General features: G+C 35.7%; 1 protein-coding gene across 3 annotated transcripts in view; it reads left to right on the forward strand.

Annotated features, from left to right (window-relative positions):
- Nucleotides 1–16,209, forward strand: part of Diaph3 (diaphanous related formin 3) — a 545,702-nt gene that overhangs the window by 260,553 nt on the left and 268,940 nt on the right. For all 3 annotated transcript variants that reach the window (XM_008822916.2, XM_008822917.2, XM_029558567.1), the window contains 2 exons: nt 9,334–9,429; nt 12,372–12,466. In XM_008822916.2, the coding sequence (XP_008821138.1) occupies nt 9,334–9,429; nt 12,372–12,466 (191 nt within the window). The remainder of the gene's footprint in view (nt 1–9,333; nt 9,430–12,371; nt 12,467–16,209) is intronic.

Below are 16,209 nucleotides of genomic sequence, written 5' to 3' on the forward strand. Positions count from 1 at the left end.
CCTGCATGTGTCTAAGTGCACCTGTGTCATGCAGTGCCTATGGAAGACCGAAAGTGGTGTCGGATCCTCTGGAACTCAATTACGGATGGCTGTTAGCCATCATGTGGGTGCTGGGATTTGAACCCGGGTCTTCTGCAAGAACAGCCATTGTTCTTAACTGATGAGCCATCTTTCCAGCCCTCTGGAGTTTTAAACTCTGTTACACTTTGTTCTTGTTTGCCTTAAATCACCATGACAAAACAGTCTGACCAATACCAACTTGGGAAGGAAAGGATTTATTTGGCTTATATCTCCCAGGTCACAGTTCCTCATTTAAGGAGCCCAAGGTAGGACTCAGGGCAGAAACTTGGAGGTAGGAACTGTAGCACAGGCCATGGAAGAACACTGCTTATTGACTTTGTTCCCTTGGCCTGTGCTCAACATGCTTTCTTAAACAATACAGGACCACCTGCCCAGAGGTGGAACCACCCACAGTAGGCTGGGTCCTCCCACATCACTCAACAATCAAGAAAATTCCACACGGACACAACCACAGGCTAGTCCAATGGAGGCAACTCCCTGGTTGGGGCTTCCCCAATCCAAATATGTGAAGTTGTTGACTGAATCTATCCTTTTGCCTTTCTTCTTAGATTTGGAATCATTGGATGAAAGCTGAACTTTTTTGTAACTATCATCCATCCATTTATCTGTCTGTGTACTGATCATCTATCTATCAGTCATTTGTCTATCTTATGTTTTCAATAGGTTTAACTTTGTTAGGGTTATTTTTCTCCTTCAATGCAGATTTCTGAGTTTAAAGTTATTTAATGTATGAATTTGAAAGGTGGTATTTTAAGTGTTTTTTTTTTGTTGTTGTTGTTGTTATTGAGAGCTTGTTTGGAGGTTCTAGCAGGGAGGCACAGTTACGCATATACCCTTGTCCTAAGACCGGTCCTCCTCTATCCGGGAAGGTCGTCCTCTTGACCGAACATGTATCTTTGGGAGGGATGCATATGGAGCATTGAGCAAAGAAGGGAACATCTGCTTAGCCAGCCAGATCAGCAAATCATCCCTGGCTATCAGTGGGGTGACAGATGTCACAGACAGATTGTCCTCACATCTTGTTTTTGTTATTGAAGTCCTTGGTTGTTGGTAGACTGTTTATATAAAAGGACATCTGAAGAAATTAGTTCTTTTTAGTTTGTGGGTGTAATAGTTTTCAAATTAAGTTACTTATCTCAGTGGTTGATAATGGGTTTTGCTATTGAGTTTAAAATAATATTTAGAATGATTTTTTTTATTTCTCATAGAGATAAACAAGTATGAAAATAAGCATCAACATGATGGTTCATACCTGCAATCACAGTTATCATGAGGCTGTGGCAGAAGGATTGCCATGAATTTGAATCACAGCGGACTATAAAACAAGTGTCAGGTTAGCCATTTCAACATAGGGAGACAGTCTTTAAAAAATATACCAATCCGTAGCAGCTCAAAGTAACAATCCCCTCCCCACCAAAAAAAGAAGAAAATGAGATAAGGGTAACAGTATTTGGATCAACATAGACATTATTGTCATTTGTGGGTTTTTTTTAAATTTTTCATTGAGAAGTTTCTTTATGTCTTAATAGTGATCTATACATATGCAATAATGGTTTGAAAAAACCATATAGATAACTTCAAGAGTTTATTTGGTAATTAATTCCTTCTCTGTAGCCATGCTAGGCCTAAGCTGTAAAGAAAAGCCTTTCAAGACTGTTTTGTGACACTGATCACTAAAATAGAATGTCGCATAATGAGAAATATGCATATACCTGCTATATTTTTGATGATTGCTATAGATTTTATTTAGTGCTTTAGCCACTCTTCCTAAATATTGTACAATTTATACCTTTGAATTGTCAAAAACTACTTTTTGGTAGAAAAATACTTTGATTGGTTATGACAGTCATATATTAATACTTGAATAGAATATAGCTATATATGTCTTCCTGATTATTTTCTATGTAGTTGGATAAATATCCTTTATTTATGTGCCAAGAAATCTTAAAACCAGATTTTGACAGATCAGATGTGACTAAAGTGATTTATACAATTAGGGTTTTTAGTAGAAAGCTTTTACTTTCATATTTTTGCCAAGTTTGTATTGCCAACTTAAAAAAATTTTTACCCCCCCCCTTATGACTTTGGGTGCACCAAAGTTTGCTCTGTATATTTTATGTTTTCTGTCTCTGGGTTACCTAAAGCATCCATAAAGCTGGGTTATTATATTGCAGCCACCAATAATATTAGCCCTCGGCTACTTGTTTTTGTTTGTTTGTTTGTTTGTTTGTTTTTTCTGAAGTTCTGACCCTTAAGATCATCACTCATTTCATCCACAATGTGTCCAGAGACTGAATCCTAGCCAAATCCTAGACTGAATCCTCTCTTCACTGGAGAGATAGTGGTAGGTGAGTTGATGTTCTCGTCTCAATTGTAGCTTTTTTGGAAACTTTTGAGTCCAGCTCACTGGGCTGAGAAGGTTCAGTGTCTTCCTCCTCCCTCACTCAGACCAGTTCACTATCCTCATCAGTCCTTGTGACCAAGTAGAGTTAGGGGACACTACATCAAGTCAAAGAAGGAACGGGAGATTTCTTTTTCCTGTGTGCTGACTGCAGACTGTTGTTCTCATTTTGATTCCCTATCACAAGCCTCTCTAGGACTGTTGACTCATGGCAGTGGCCTGATCTCAGATCTGATCACAGCCAGCCTCTTTGGCTTTCTGCAAGTGACCTGTGCACTCAGGTTTCTTCCCCCAGAGAGTGAGCAAGTTGAATTTCATATTCCATAGGTATGCTTTAAAAATTAACACATTTTGACATTCTTTATTAGCCTCTTAGAATGTCTATAATGTGAAAGCAAGCAAAAAAACTACTAGCAGTTATGTAGGAAACTCACAGGTGACCTCCTCCTCCCCACACACTCCATTTGAAGACTGTTAGGACTACATGCATTTCATCTCCTAAATACATTATTTATTCTTACCTTTTCTGTGGTTGAGTTGAATTTTCTGGTGAGTCCATAGAGAATATGTGTATCTTTAGTTAGCTGTATTTTTTATCCTTTCAATGCTAATACAATAATGCAATTTAAAAAGGCAGTTTTTTGTAAGCATCAACTTAAGAATTTGAACCATTCATATTAATGGAGTACTAGATACATTTTCAATAATATTTTAAGACATTGACATAACACACATTAAATATGAAAAATCTGTAAAAATAATATACAATTACTAGTAGCATTTATTTATGTAAAATACTCTATTGTGGGACAAGAAAACTGTTTTTTATGTTTTTGTGACTTTCCTAACTACATATTTAGACCTGTATATTTTAGGTTTTTTTAAACACAGTGAAATAATGCATGATTAAATATATATTGAATATATGATAAAATTTATATGGACTAATTCCTCAGAAATGGTCAAATTTTAAAATCAGCCTTATTGGAACACCATAGAACTGAGCTGGAATAAGATGTGTAATCATATACCATGGAACTATAATTTTAATGGGAAATTTAGTGTGGAAAAAAAAGATTTGGAAAGATATTCTTTATATAATTTTGCTGCTATTTTTGAAACTTGAAAATAGAAAAAGAATAAAATGAAGATGTAATTAAAGAAGACTTTTTGAGTTCATGGCTCTTGGAAACAGAAAGTTTTGTCATCTTTGACTTCATCCTGACATAAACCCCTTATAAAACATATCGTGTGCTCTGTTAGTGATCAGAACCATTTTTGAACAGCATTAATCTTCTTGTGGAAAAAAAAATGGAGCCTTACCCGAGTCTCTAGGAAGGAAGATTAAACACAGACCTCTAATGGCAAAATAGTTAGATCACAAGTATAGATGGCACTAATAATCTGACTTTATGATCAGAGTTTCATGCTATCCATGAGAAAAATCTCAACTTCAGTGCAAGTGTATTTGTAGTGGCTTTAGAGGAGGCACTCCCCCGGGATGGGGCAGAGTGTTCAGTTGCTTCACTGCTGGGGGCTGCATTGTACTGTGCACTCTAGTTCCCCTCCCTCCTCCCTCCCTCCTCTGTCACTGTGCAGGGAAGGTTACATGAAGATAATTACCATCTCATTTTATTCTTCATACTTCTTTTGGTGGGCATAGTCCCTAAAGCCATAAGTTCAGGGTTGTTTTGTGATAAGGCTAGGATGCAGAGCTGTGTGTCACAATTTCAAGCTCACCTTCACTGCAGGGTCTGGGTATGTTAGTATTTTACAGAGAAATTACCAACAGTAACAAATGAACTTTATGAAAAAACTTTATTCATACCAAATGCCCTCCTATGTTCTTATTCTTCTGTAATGAATCCTTTTAATTGTTGCTTTCCATTTCCATACCAAAATAATGGAAGCTAAGTAATTTATAAAGAAAAGAAGCTTATTTATTTGCCTCAAATTTCTTTTGAATTCAAGGTGTTACCATCTTGAGCATGGCCCTGCTAAGGACTTGTGATGAGTGGCATTGTGGCAAGTGTGTGTGTGTGTGTGTGTGTGTGTGTTGGGGAGCAGGTATAGGTGCAGAAAAACAGGAAGCTAGAGAAAGATGAGGAAAGGGCTGGTTTTGCTGTTAGCAATCTTCTTACTAGAACCAACAGGGCTCCATATGAACTTCCTTAATCCCTTCTCAGCTAACACAGAGCCCCAGTTGATCTAATTGAACCTGTTTAACATACAATTACCTCTTAACACCAATTTGTTGGGGGACTTGAAACACAGGAACTTTTAGAGGACAGGAGGGAAAAATATCACAGTGAGCATAACAGCACATAAATGCTACTTTATCACTGACTTTTAAATAAGACCTTTCCCTGATTTTTTTTTTTTATTATTGGAAGTAGCCTAGTATCTAATTTTTTAAAGCAATTTTTCATTTTAAATATGAAAGATGCTTTTTCATATCATCTCTTTGCATAAGTAGGCTCATTGTCTGGAATCATATCACCGTGAGTTATTTCAAATTTGCAATTTTTAATTCCAGTTTTTTTCTGTTAGAAAACTGCCCCTTCATACCCCTATGTCCCATCTTCCCACAATGTACTTCCCTTTGACTGTGTAGTCTCGAAGATGAGGAAAGCCATAAATTTGTTGCATTATGAGTATACTGATACATCAAGCTTAACAAGAGTCTAGCTGGTCAATTTTTTGTAAAGAAGGAAGAATTGGTTAACATTGGTTCAGTCTCTCATTGTAAACTTTATTTTTATTGTGGTTCCTATTTTTTATTGTGATACCACCAAAAAGAATAATTGGAATAAAATCAGTGATCATTGTTGTTTCATTGAATTGGTTGCTTAGAATTACTTACCTTGGCATTTCTTACCTTACGGTGATGAGAATCACTCTTGAGAAGGTGGTACAAGACAATATGGTTTCTCATAGGTTTTTCACGCAAAGTTATGTGAGACTTAAGGTTATTATGTAATTGACTTTTTCTTCAGATTCATTAGAAAAATGTTTCAGAATGTGAGAGGGTACTAATGCTGAGATGAACTACCCACCTTAAAACATAGAGCTGCCATGCTCTTAGAAATGAAGAAAATGAAATATGCAAAGAGGATTGTTATTTGACCAGACTAAGGAAAGGGAGTGCACTGCTATTCTTACTAGAGTTCATCTATAAAAATTTAGCCAATATAGAACAATACAGTGTTCATACTGGGAAGGAGATCTTTGTTGTGGGAATGTAGTATCTAGGAAACCTGCTATTTTGGAATAAGTATTAGGCTTGATACCTCTACCTCCATTCTAGATTTCTTTTCTCCATATGTTCTTATCTAGTTGCCTCTTGAATGTGTCCATGTGAATACAGAATAACTTCTTAATCTGAATATACTTAAGACTGGCCCAGTTCAAACCTGCTTCTCAATTGCTGGCAAGTTTATCCACATCACCTCCCTTTTTCCTTTGAATTTTTGCATGCATGGAGTGGGCAATATGTACATCTACACAAATGATATTTAGTGAGCACCCACTGTATTCAGGCTGTATTCTTGCTAGTAAAGACACAGTGGCAGATAATATCATGGTCTCTAAGAATGTTCCTTCATTCCCTCCCTCCCTCTCATCATTTCAACTGTTTAAAACAGTGGGTTTTATTGTGATATTTTCAGCCATTTGTAAAACGTACTTTGATGATATCTACCCTCCACAACCTCCTTTAACCTCTTCTTTCTCTCTCTTTGATCCAGTTCTTCTTCCTTAATATTCTCCTATTTTCATTTCGTTTAAGTTTTTCTTTAAACTCCACACTAGAGAGAAAATAGGGTATTTATCTTTCAGAGGTTGGCTTGTTTTTATCAAGATGAGCTCCAATTACATTTGCTTTCCTGTGAATGACTGGATTTTGCTCTTCTTTATAACTGAATAATATTACATTTTCTATGTAAGTGTTTGTATAATATTTTCTTTATCCATTCATCCATTAAATGTGCGCACCTAGGCCGATTTTGTTACTTGCTTATTGTGAATAGTGCCACAGGTTCCTCTACTGATTTTGATTCCTTCAAATATATAAAAAAAATCTTACTTTATACTGGACAAAGACATAAAAAGTACTTTGGAGGAAAAAAGGCAGAGCAATGGTGATGGGGAAGCTGCATCCATGGCCATCTTTTTGTATAAGGCAGTTGAGGGCTTTTTAGGAAGTTTTGATGATTCTTTCTCTGCAGTGTAGTAAAGAGGTTACAATGAATTTGCAGTTAGGGTAGGTAGGGAGACTACTTAGGAAGCAGTTGTGATCTAGGGAGGAAAGAGGGTCACCCTAAGAAGAGGAGAAGTAGCAGTGAGGGAGGCACTGGGGAGTGATTGTTAGTGAGTGCCTGGTAGTTAAGGTTCTCTGGATTCATTGTGGACTGCATGGTGTTGTAGTAGAAATAGTAGAGAAATTCAAACTGTTCCCACTTGAGAATGTCCCTGTTTTCTGAGGTGAGGGTAGCTTTTGGAACAGTGGATGTAGAGAGTGGTATATACCAGATGTTCAGCTTTAGACACGTAGCACTGATGCCTTTGTTAGATATTTAGGCACACGTGTTGAGAGTAAGCAGTTGGATATTCAATCTGGAACTCAAAAGGTGGCTATGCTTTGGAGCAATAATTACTCTAGTCCCCACTGTTGATGCCACTCTGGCGTTCTCTCCAGACCTCCAGCTCTTGCTCTGGGAGAGTGCTGTTTACCCATGTGAATCCTGTCATTCTCACCTCTCAGTCACTATTTCTGCCATTCTTTTCAGTCTACTTCCAGAAGCCCAGTCCTTCCTAACATCTCTACAAGATGCTGAATCTTCACAGCCTCCTTTGTACTCTGAGAATAAAATCCAGATTTCTTACTCCAGCTTCAAAGGTCTTGCATGATTTTTGTCTGATGTCATTTATTTCCACTAGGATCACCTCATTTTATTGTCTTCATATCTTTTCTTTGCCTTTCAAACCCTCAGAATGTTCCATCCATTCTCTCTGGCCCCTTGCAGCACATTCACACCAGGCTAGATCCTTTAACCTTTGACTTACTTATCAGTTATCCCAGGAAGACTATCTTTGACCAGTGTAAGTTAGAATAGCCTTCTTTTCCTGTAGTTCTTGCTGAAAATTAGCAGTATTTTGCTTGCCACTTATGCTGTAGTCATTTGTATTGAACCTTAAATTTTGTGATGCCCAGGTTGTCTTTTTGATCTGGCATTGCATTTACATTGCCTAGCATAACACTCTTAAGTTGATGCTAAGTTTTTGTTACTATAGTGAAAGAACAATAAGTGACTGGGTATAAAATATGTATGGTAACTTCAGCCTAGTTCTCTGCAATACTAAGGACTATAATTTATATTTCCTTAGAATAACTACCACAGTAGATACATATGTTGTTTATGAAGAATATTGTCTTAATTGAATAATTTCAGAAACAGTTCACTGTCAGTGTCGAATCTCCTAGCTCATGTCCTTAGCACTTGGGAGGCTAAGGCAAGAAGAGTGTCACAAGTATGGACTACATAGTGAGTTGAGGTCCACCAGAGCTATATATAGCAAGACCCTGTTTCTAAAAAAACAAGAATAAAAAACAACAAAAGAAGAAGGAAAAATATGTATCTGTTTAGTCAAGTAAAATACAAATGGAGTTTCTTTTGGGAACTTTTAAATTATTCTATAGTTGGGATTAAAAAAATAAGAAATATAATAAAAATTAAGATAGGAAAAGATCAAAGTAACTTGAATAATCAATTAATAGAAAGAACATGCTGCTTCAGAGAGAGCGACAGTAATGCAGACCAGCACAGGAGTAGTGGGAGAGAAGGGTCCCCAGCCCTGCAGTGGGGCTGATATGCAAAGGAATAAATGAAACAGACTCATTTGCAAATTAGAACTGGTTATCCATGAAGTGATAGAGAAATCAATTCATTAATGTTTTCAGAAAAAAAGACAATTTGATTCTTACTTTATACTATTATTTACTGAGACATATAGTTATGTGCTTCTTATATAAAAAGTACTGGAGTGAATCATACTACAACTGCATACATATATGTGTGTGTATGTATAATGTATGTGTATACATAATGCGTATTCATGATGATCATGCAGCTGGTTCTCAGTTCCTTATGCTTTTAAGGTTTATTTTGCCCTCATATTTGTGATTTATTTGTGTATATCTGCGAAACACTTTGCCCTGCCATTCTTGCTTACCAAGATGCAAATTAAAAAATATATTTTTATTTTATGTGTATGAGTGTTATGCTTGCATGTAGGTAAGTGCGCCTGTGTCATGCAGTGCCCGTGGAGGACAGAAGAGGCTGTCGGATCCCCTGAAATTGGAGTTTCGGACAGTTGTTAGCTGCCATGTGGGTGCTGGGATCAGAACTGGCCAAGACCCAAATTTTATATAGTGACTGTCTTGTTTTGTTTTGTTTCTTCAGATAGTCTCACTGATCTAGGCATGAGTCCATCAACTTCTACAACTACGCACTGTATTCTATTCAAATGAGCTAACTTCCCTTGTTCTTGTGTCCCATACAATTAGCTTATATAGTATAAGTCAGTTTTTTAAAATGTGCTTCTTTTTAAACTTTCAAATATCAGCTCAATAATTTTTCAAACCTAACAGGAGCTACCACTGCTTATCTGAAACAGTTTACATTGTGAGACTGTATGTATGTGATAAATATTTTATTTTTATAACTATGATTTAGGAATATCTCTACCTGTGTGTGTTTGTAGTGTTACCGTCTATGAAAAAAATCACGTTCTGTCATTTTCCTCTTGAAGTTTTTATTATTTATAACACAGATCATTGTTTTGTTTTACAGAGAAAAGGGATGAGGATGATTTTGAGGAGAAGAAAATTATTAAGAAAAAAATTAAAGAACTTAAATTTCTAGATCCTAAAATTGCGCAGAACCTTTGTAAGTAGCACAGATAAATATCAAATTATCAAAACGCCTGTTGATTGTTTCTTGAAATTGGTTCATCTTTGACTTGTTTTCCATTTTCTTATAATAAATGCTGAGATTGCTCTTCTTCATGCAAATTACAAGATTAAAGTCTTTAAAAGATTAATGTATACTAGCGAACTAGAACAGGATTTTGGGTGATATCTGCCTTCCATAAGTGAAAACTGCTCCTTAAAGTTCCTTTTTTGTACTAAAGAGAAGGAATTCAGGCAATGACATCATACTTTTAAAGAATTGGTAATCTATTGTTTTATACTTCTGAATCTCCATTATTTGTGATACTTGATCACTTGGTATAATAGAATATTAATGGAAATGAGGATGATGAGTGACATGAATTCCATTATCCTACCTGAGTTGCTCAAAGCCTTTCCTCTGAACTACTGATGGAAATATTGTAGAGTTAATTACTGTTACAGGAGCTAAATACTTAGTATGAAATTGTCTTCCTGACTGAATTATTATGAGAGAAGGAAATTATTTTGTTCCTAATTCATTTCTTACTGCATCTTAAATGCATCAAAGATAGTTCTGCTTGGAGCTGAGATAATTTGACCTATGTATATTTCTTTTCAGTGGTGCAAAGAGGATATAATATGTAGAATCTGGATGGATGAGGAGTGTTAACATGGCTTTTAGTCTGCTTCTCACTTGTTAAATGTCTCAAGTGAGCTTTTAGCAAGTATTGGAACCAAACAGTTCTCCAGCAAGAGGATAATGATCCTTGCTGTTGATTAAAGAGCAATATGTGCAAAAGCGAGCGTTAGCATTCCTTTTATGACCGTTTCAGAATGCCTCCCTTCCATCCTCACTGTGGCCTAGGTAAGCTTTTTCTAGAATACAGGCTGAAATGAATCCTTATGGGATAGAGTAGTGGCATAAATGCTATTTGCTGATAGTCAGGTGCTCCTGAGGCTCCCTGTGTCACTTTTAATTATCATTTTTTATCCTATTTTAATTGATTCTTTAATTTTATCACTTTCCTGTTCTGGCCTATTGCTTCTCTAATTATTTTAGATATTTGTTTATATTTAAAGGTAAATAAAACTGAATATTGAATCAGATTTCCACTGTTCTTCTTGCATTTTGAGTGCACTGACATTTTCATGCTTTTTTTGTGTTGTTGGATATGAATCTTTTTACCTTGTCTATGCCTTTGTGCTTATGAAATTCTTTTCCATTCAGAGAAGAGCTCATTTGTCATGTCCAGTTCCATTTCTTTTTGTTGTTAATACCCATTTTTACTTTCTCTCCTTTAACTAGTTTTTCTAATAATATAGATATCTACATTTTATTCTCATCCCATAAATTGTTCATTCATTATTCTTTTGAGATCAGATTGCTTTTATATTTTTGGCTTGCATAATTAATTGTGTTGTAACTGGAGAAGTAGCATCAGTACTTAAGAGCACTGGCTGCTCTTGTGGAGGACCTGTGTTCAGTTCCCAGCACCTACATGGAGGCTAACGGCTTTCCATATATCCAATTCCAGGGGGTCCAGTGCCATCTTCTGACCTCTGTGGATATCACATTTCATGGGTGCAGTTAGATATATGCAGACAGAACATTCATACACATAAAATAAAAATAATAAAGTATTTTTAAAAGATTAACTCTGTTTCAGAGTTATTCCCTTTTATTCCATGAATATCTGCTGCTGGAACTTTTGCATCTTTGATCTGTTCTGCTTTTAGGACATTGTTGGTTACAGACAGCCATAATTTCTAACACATGTATCCTACTTTTGTGACTTCTTGGGTGTAGAAATATGCAAATGAAGCTTCCATGAGAACACAACTTCCTTGTTCTCAAGAATAAGAAATAGTTCAAAAAAGAAGCAGTTTATGGTTTTAAAGTTTTATGACATATAGTGCCTTTGTTCTCAGCTGCCTCCAGGCAGAATACAAGTCCAGTAGCAAAGAATTAAAATAATGTGTTATTGGTAGCAAATAGTAAGGAAGTTCAAGAAATGACTTTACTTTTGTTGGGACAGTATTTCACTGTGTAGCCCAAACTGGCCTCAAAATTGCAGTCATCTTGCCTCAGCCTCCTAAGTACTAGGATTGAAGGTTTGAACCACCATAACACGCTAAAAACTGACATTTTACCATGAAAACACATTAATCGAGTGTGTGGGGTTGGTGGAACTGTAAAAGCATTATATCTAATGCACTGCAAATAATAGTATATACCTTGAAAGCTTTTGTTGAAAATTATTATAAGACAAATATCTATTAATAAATAAATAGCAAAAAAAACTTAAGTAATGTCTGGAATTCCCAGTAACATAGTATCATGGAGAGGTATCTCCATGTAGTTAATTTACCATGAAAATTTACTTTCTAAAATGGGATATTTTAAGATTAAGTAAGTACAAGGGCTGTTTCTCCAGCAAGTTATCTATGTATACAATATTTCTGAATATAATTTTACTTGTAATGATTGTTGTAAAGTGGGATGCATTACTCAGCAGTTTTCTTAATGGTTTTCTCTGAACTGTTTAGTGCTTGAAAATATTATACAAGCCAGTATCATGTATACTTAGACAAATATTAAATGCAGATGCTGGAATTTTATCATTTTCATTACAATGTGATAATTTTTTGGCAGATCCGACATATTTTAGTTTTTTAAATCATATGACAATTGGCACCATTCCTATGGTTGGCAGATAGGTAAGGATTTAAAAATCATGCTTGACACCTGCATAAAAGTGCAGAATGGATGTTTATATACCAGTTCTAAAATTAGGGAGAACATAAATGTGCTAATGAAGTTTCCTGCACAACTGTATAATTTTATAAATTTATTTCTTTCAATTTTATTTATCACTGCATCTTGAATCTCTTTATTACTTATATATTATGAGGCTTTTTTCTTCCCCTTTCTTTAAGCAATCTTCCTGAGCTCTTTCCGAGTGCCGTATGAGGAAATCAAAATGATAATACTAGAAGTGGATGAAACACGATTGGCAGAATCTATGATTCAGGTAAACAAGCAGACAGAACTTAGATTCCAATATTTTATTGCAAACTTCTCATTAAATAGTAATCTGTAAGTGAAGAAAAATTCTCAGTCTAAATCATTCAACTGGAAAATCATTGCTGCATAATTAGTTTTAGCATAACTTCTGCATTGCCAGGATATAAAACTCTGCATTTTCTCTTAACTGCTAACTAAATATAATGCTATCAAAATGATTACATTTCAATTACTTTAAATGACTGTTTCTGAAAAGCAAATTGTTTAATTTTACATACATATTTTTGTTTTTGTTAAGACTAATGGCATGTTAATTTAAATTTGTTTTATAGCTTTAGAGTATTTTTCTTTGACTTAAGGAGTTGAATTATTGTTTGGTGTAGAAGATTGAGGGAGCCCTCTTTTCACGTAGTTAACTTTGTAAGAACTCTGCTTTATCACTGATCTCCTAGAAGAGCTATGACTTGTGGTACTCTGAATTCATTCTGAAGACTAGAACATTATTTCAAAAACCTTTTTTTTCCTCACAGTGTTTTTTAATGAGTTCCAGTGTTGTACCAAATTTGGAAATTCCACACAAGGCATCAATATGTGTACCTTGACAGATGTGAAGTTGGCTAAGCAAAATACTTGTTGTGATAAGAGAATGCCTTTTGCTATTTTGTGGTTTTAAATATATTCTTGCAGTTCTTTTTTTTTCTTTTTACTAATAACAAGACAAAGAAACCAACAAGCACATTTGATGGTCTTTGCCTGTAATCTCTATGCTCTGGAGCCTGAGGTGGGGGAATTAAGAGTCTGAGGCCTTGCTGGGCTAATGGGGGCAGGAGGACAGTAGGATAGGGGAAAAGGGAAGACACCAACTATGATTTATCAGAATGAACAATGGGTAAACTTATATAGATGTTTGAACCTATCAATAAGTGATATTTTTAGAAGTTCCAGGTTTGCCTTTCCTGTCTCCTATTATAAATATGGTGGAACATGCTCTTGTTTCAGATCTGTGCATTGAGTCACGCAGACATAGAAAATACCTAATTCGACAACTTTTCTTTAAGGACTATTTGTTTCCTGTAACAGTTTTGTTTTTCTTTGAATTTGATTTTTGTCTTTGTTACTGTTAATTGTGTATGTGACTTCTTGCTGAGAGCAGACATCAAGTTCCTTAAAGTAAAATTATCTGCCTCTAAATGTTTGTATTTCTGGTAATGAAAGAAGAAATATGTGTTAAATATTTACAGAGTAGATTTTAACTTGATTATATGAATGTTTTAGATAATCATGTAGATTTTGTGGTCTGGAGGTAGAAGGTCCCTTCTGTTTTGTAATTCATGTCTAATGCAGGTTCAACTTCATAAAAATTTTGAAATTTTTTGTTTTATTTTATTTTATTATTTTATGCGTGTGTTTTGCCAGCATGTATGTAGGTGCACCACATGCATGCAGTGCCTGTGGAGGCCTGAAGAGGGAATCTGATCCCCTGGAACTGGAGTTACAAATGGTTGTTAGCTACATTGTGGGTGCCGGAAGCTGAACCTGGGTCGGTCCTCTAGAAGAGCAGTAAGTGCTCTTAAATGCTGAACATTCCCTCCAACCCTAACCTCATTTAATTTTTTAATGTATTAGTTTCCTTTGCCTGTTACAACAATTCTCCACAAATTCAACAGCGTGCTGTAGCAAATTTTCTATCTTGCACTGTTATAGAAGGCTGGCATTTGTCTTACTGGTTTGAGCTCAGGTTTTGGCAGATCTGGAATGTTTTCAGTAGGGTTCAGGGAAGAATCCTGTCTTTGTCCTCTTTAGCTTCTCATGGCTGCCTACCTCCCTTAACATGGATCCCGACCTTCATATTCCAGGCCAACATCATTGGACCCTTTTCCTCCTCTCTTGTATAACATCTCCTTCTTAATTGATCATTCTTTCTTTCTACTTTTACTTTTGTGATTACATCAGATGCTATGATACTACAGGATAATCACCCTAAGGCTAACTGGTAACAAATGGGATCCAATCTGTAGATTTAATTCCCTTTGCCATGTAAGCAGGTAATTTCATAGATTCTGGGGAGTAGTCATGACCTCTTGGGATTGTGTGGTGGTATTCTTCACTAAGTATGAAGCCAATTTTATGAGTTGACAAATCTTAAAAAATGAAAAATAAAAATTTCATGTTATTTGAAGTATTTGTTTAATTTTTTAAAATTCCCTATTTTGGCAGGCATGATGGCACATGTCTTTAATCTCAGGCATGGGAGGCAGAGGCAGAAGCAGAGACAGGTGGATCTTTGTGAGATCAAGGCCATCCTGTTCTGCATAGCGAGTTCCAGGCCAGCTGGAACTTAAAAAAAAAAAAAATCCAGCCGGGCATGGTGGCACATGCCTGTAGTCCCAGCACTTGGGAGGCAGAAGCAGGCGGATCTCTGTGAGTTCAAGGCCAGCCTGGTCTACATAGTGAATTCCAGGCCAGCTGGGGCTACAGGGAGACCCTGTTTCAAAAAGACGCCCCCCCCCAAAAAAAATCCTTATTTTATGATGGCATAGCACCAATCTGAACACAGTGTTCAAATTATATTTGTAATTACATTTGTAATAATCACTATTTTGTTTGGCTTTGTTCACTGTCATAACCTAATTTTTACATGATACTCATGAACAATAGATCAGCAGTGTATCAGTATTTGTGCTACACTTGCACTTCATTCTTAATCCATTTAAAATAAAAGTGTGCAAGATTGTCTCCATGGACTTTGGTAAATTCCTTTTGCTAACATTTATTGTATCCACTGTGTGCAAGGCATTGTACAAGGGTGTATCAGACAGACTTCACCTTCTTGAAGTTTCTGTTTTGCCAAGAGAGAAGATAATTACATGTATAGTTAAGATACAATATGGACATAGCTTTGTCAAGGTTGAAATATAAGTTGAGAATTGGGTGAAGGAACACTCATGTTGTGTATTTGGAGCTAAGAGTACCTAAATGAGGAATCATGCATGGATATAGAAAAGGACAGAAAGATTGTATAAAAATGTGCTTCTCGTTCTGGTAGTAATAATACTATGAGTTGTGAAGGGAAAACTTTTATTTAGACAACTTGTAGAATTCAGCTTGACCAGAGATTAAGATTTTGGGAGGACATGAGTAATTTGGTAAGGGTTTGAAAGCAAAGGAAGGTTGGACCTGCACTCCTATAAATCATGAGGTTTGTTTGTTGTTATTGTTGTAGTTGTTGTTTTGGGGGGAAACACCCAGATATTTAAGTGAAAAATCAATGAAAGTATGGTGAAAAGTAAAATTGTAGAGCATACTAAAAATATTCATTGACATATCCTGACTACCTAAAAGAATGCTAAAGAAATTCAAAGACCTGTTGTATGAATAACTTGAATAGTATAACTGTCAACTAGAATGGCTAAACAAAAATATAAATATCCAAGTCTTTTGAACTCATGGATTTCCAGTGAGAAATTTCTGTTTATCTGTCAAAAACATCATAAGTTTGTGTTTACCTTACTAGTATTAATAATGACTTTTCTGAGGATGATCTTAAATTACCACTTTATTTTTGGCTAGTCAATCAAGGTTTTATCCAAAGGTACACAGTGAACTCATGATTTGTTCTTTGATTCAACTACTTTTGATATATAATATTTTCCAACTCTATTTTGAACTAAAAGTTCTTTGGGACATTTATGTCCGCCCCCCCACCCCAAAGGGATACTTACATAGTATGCCATAGGGTTAGTTGAAACT

The sequence above is a fragment of the Nannospalax galili genome, unplaced genomic scaffold, assembly GCF_000622305.1.
Source record: "Nannospalax galili isolate Female #2095 unplaced genomic scaffold, S.galili_v1.0 scaffold308, whole genome shotgun sequence".
NCBI classification, from domain to species: Eukaryota; Metazoa; Chordata; class Mammalia; order Rodentia; family Spalacidae; genus Nannospalax; species Nannospalax galili.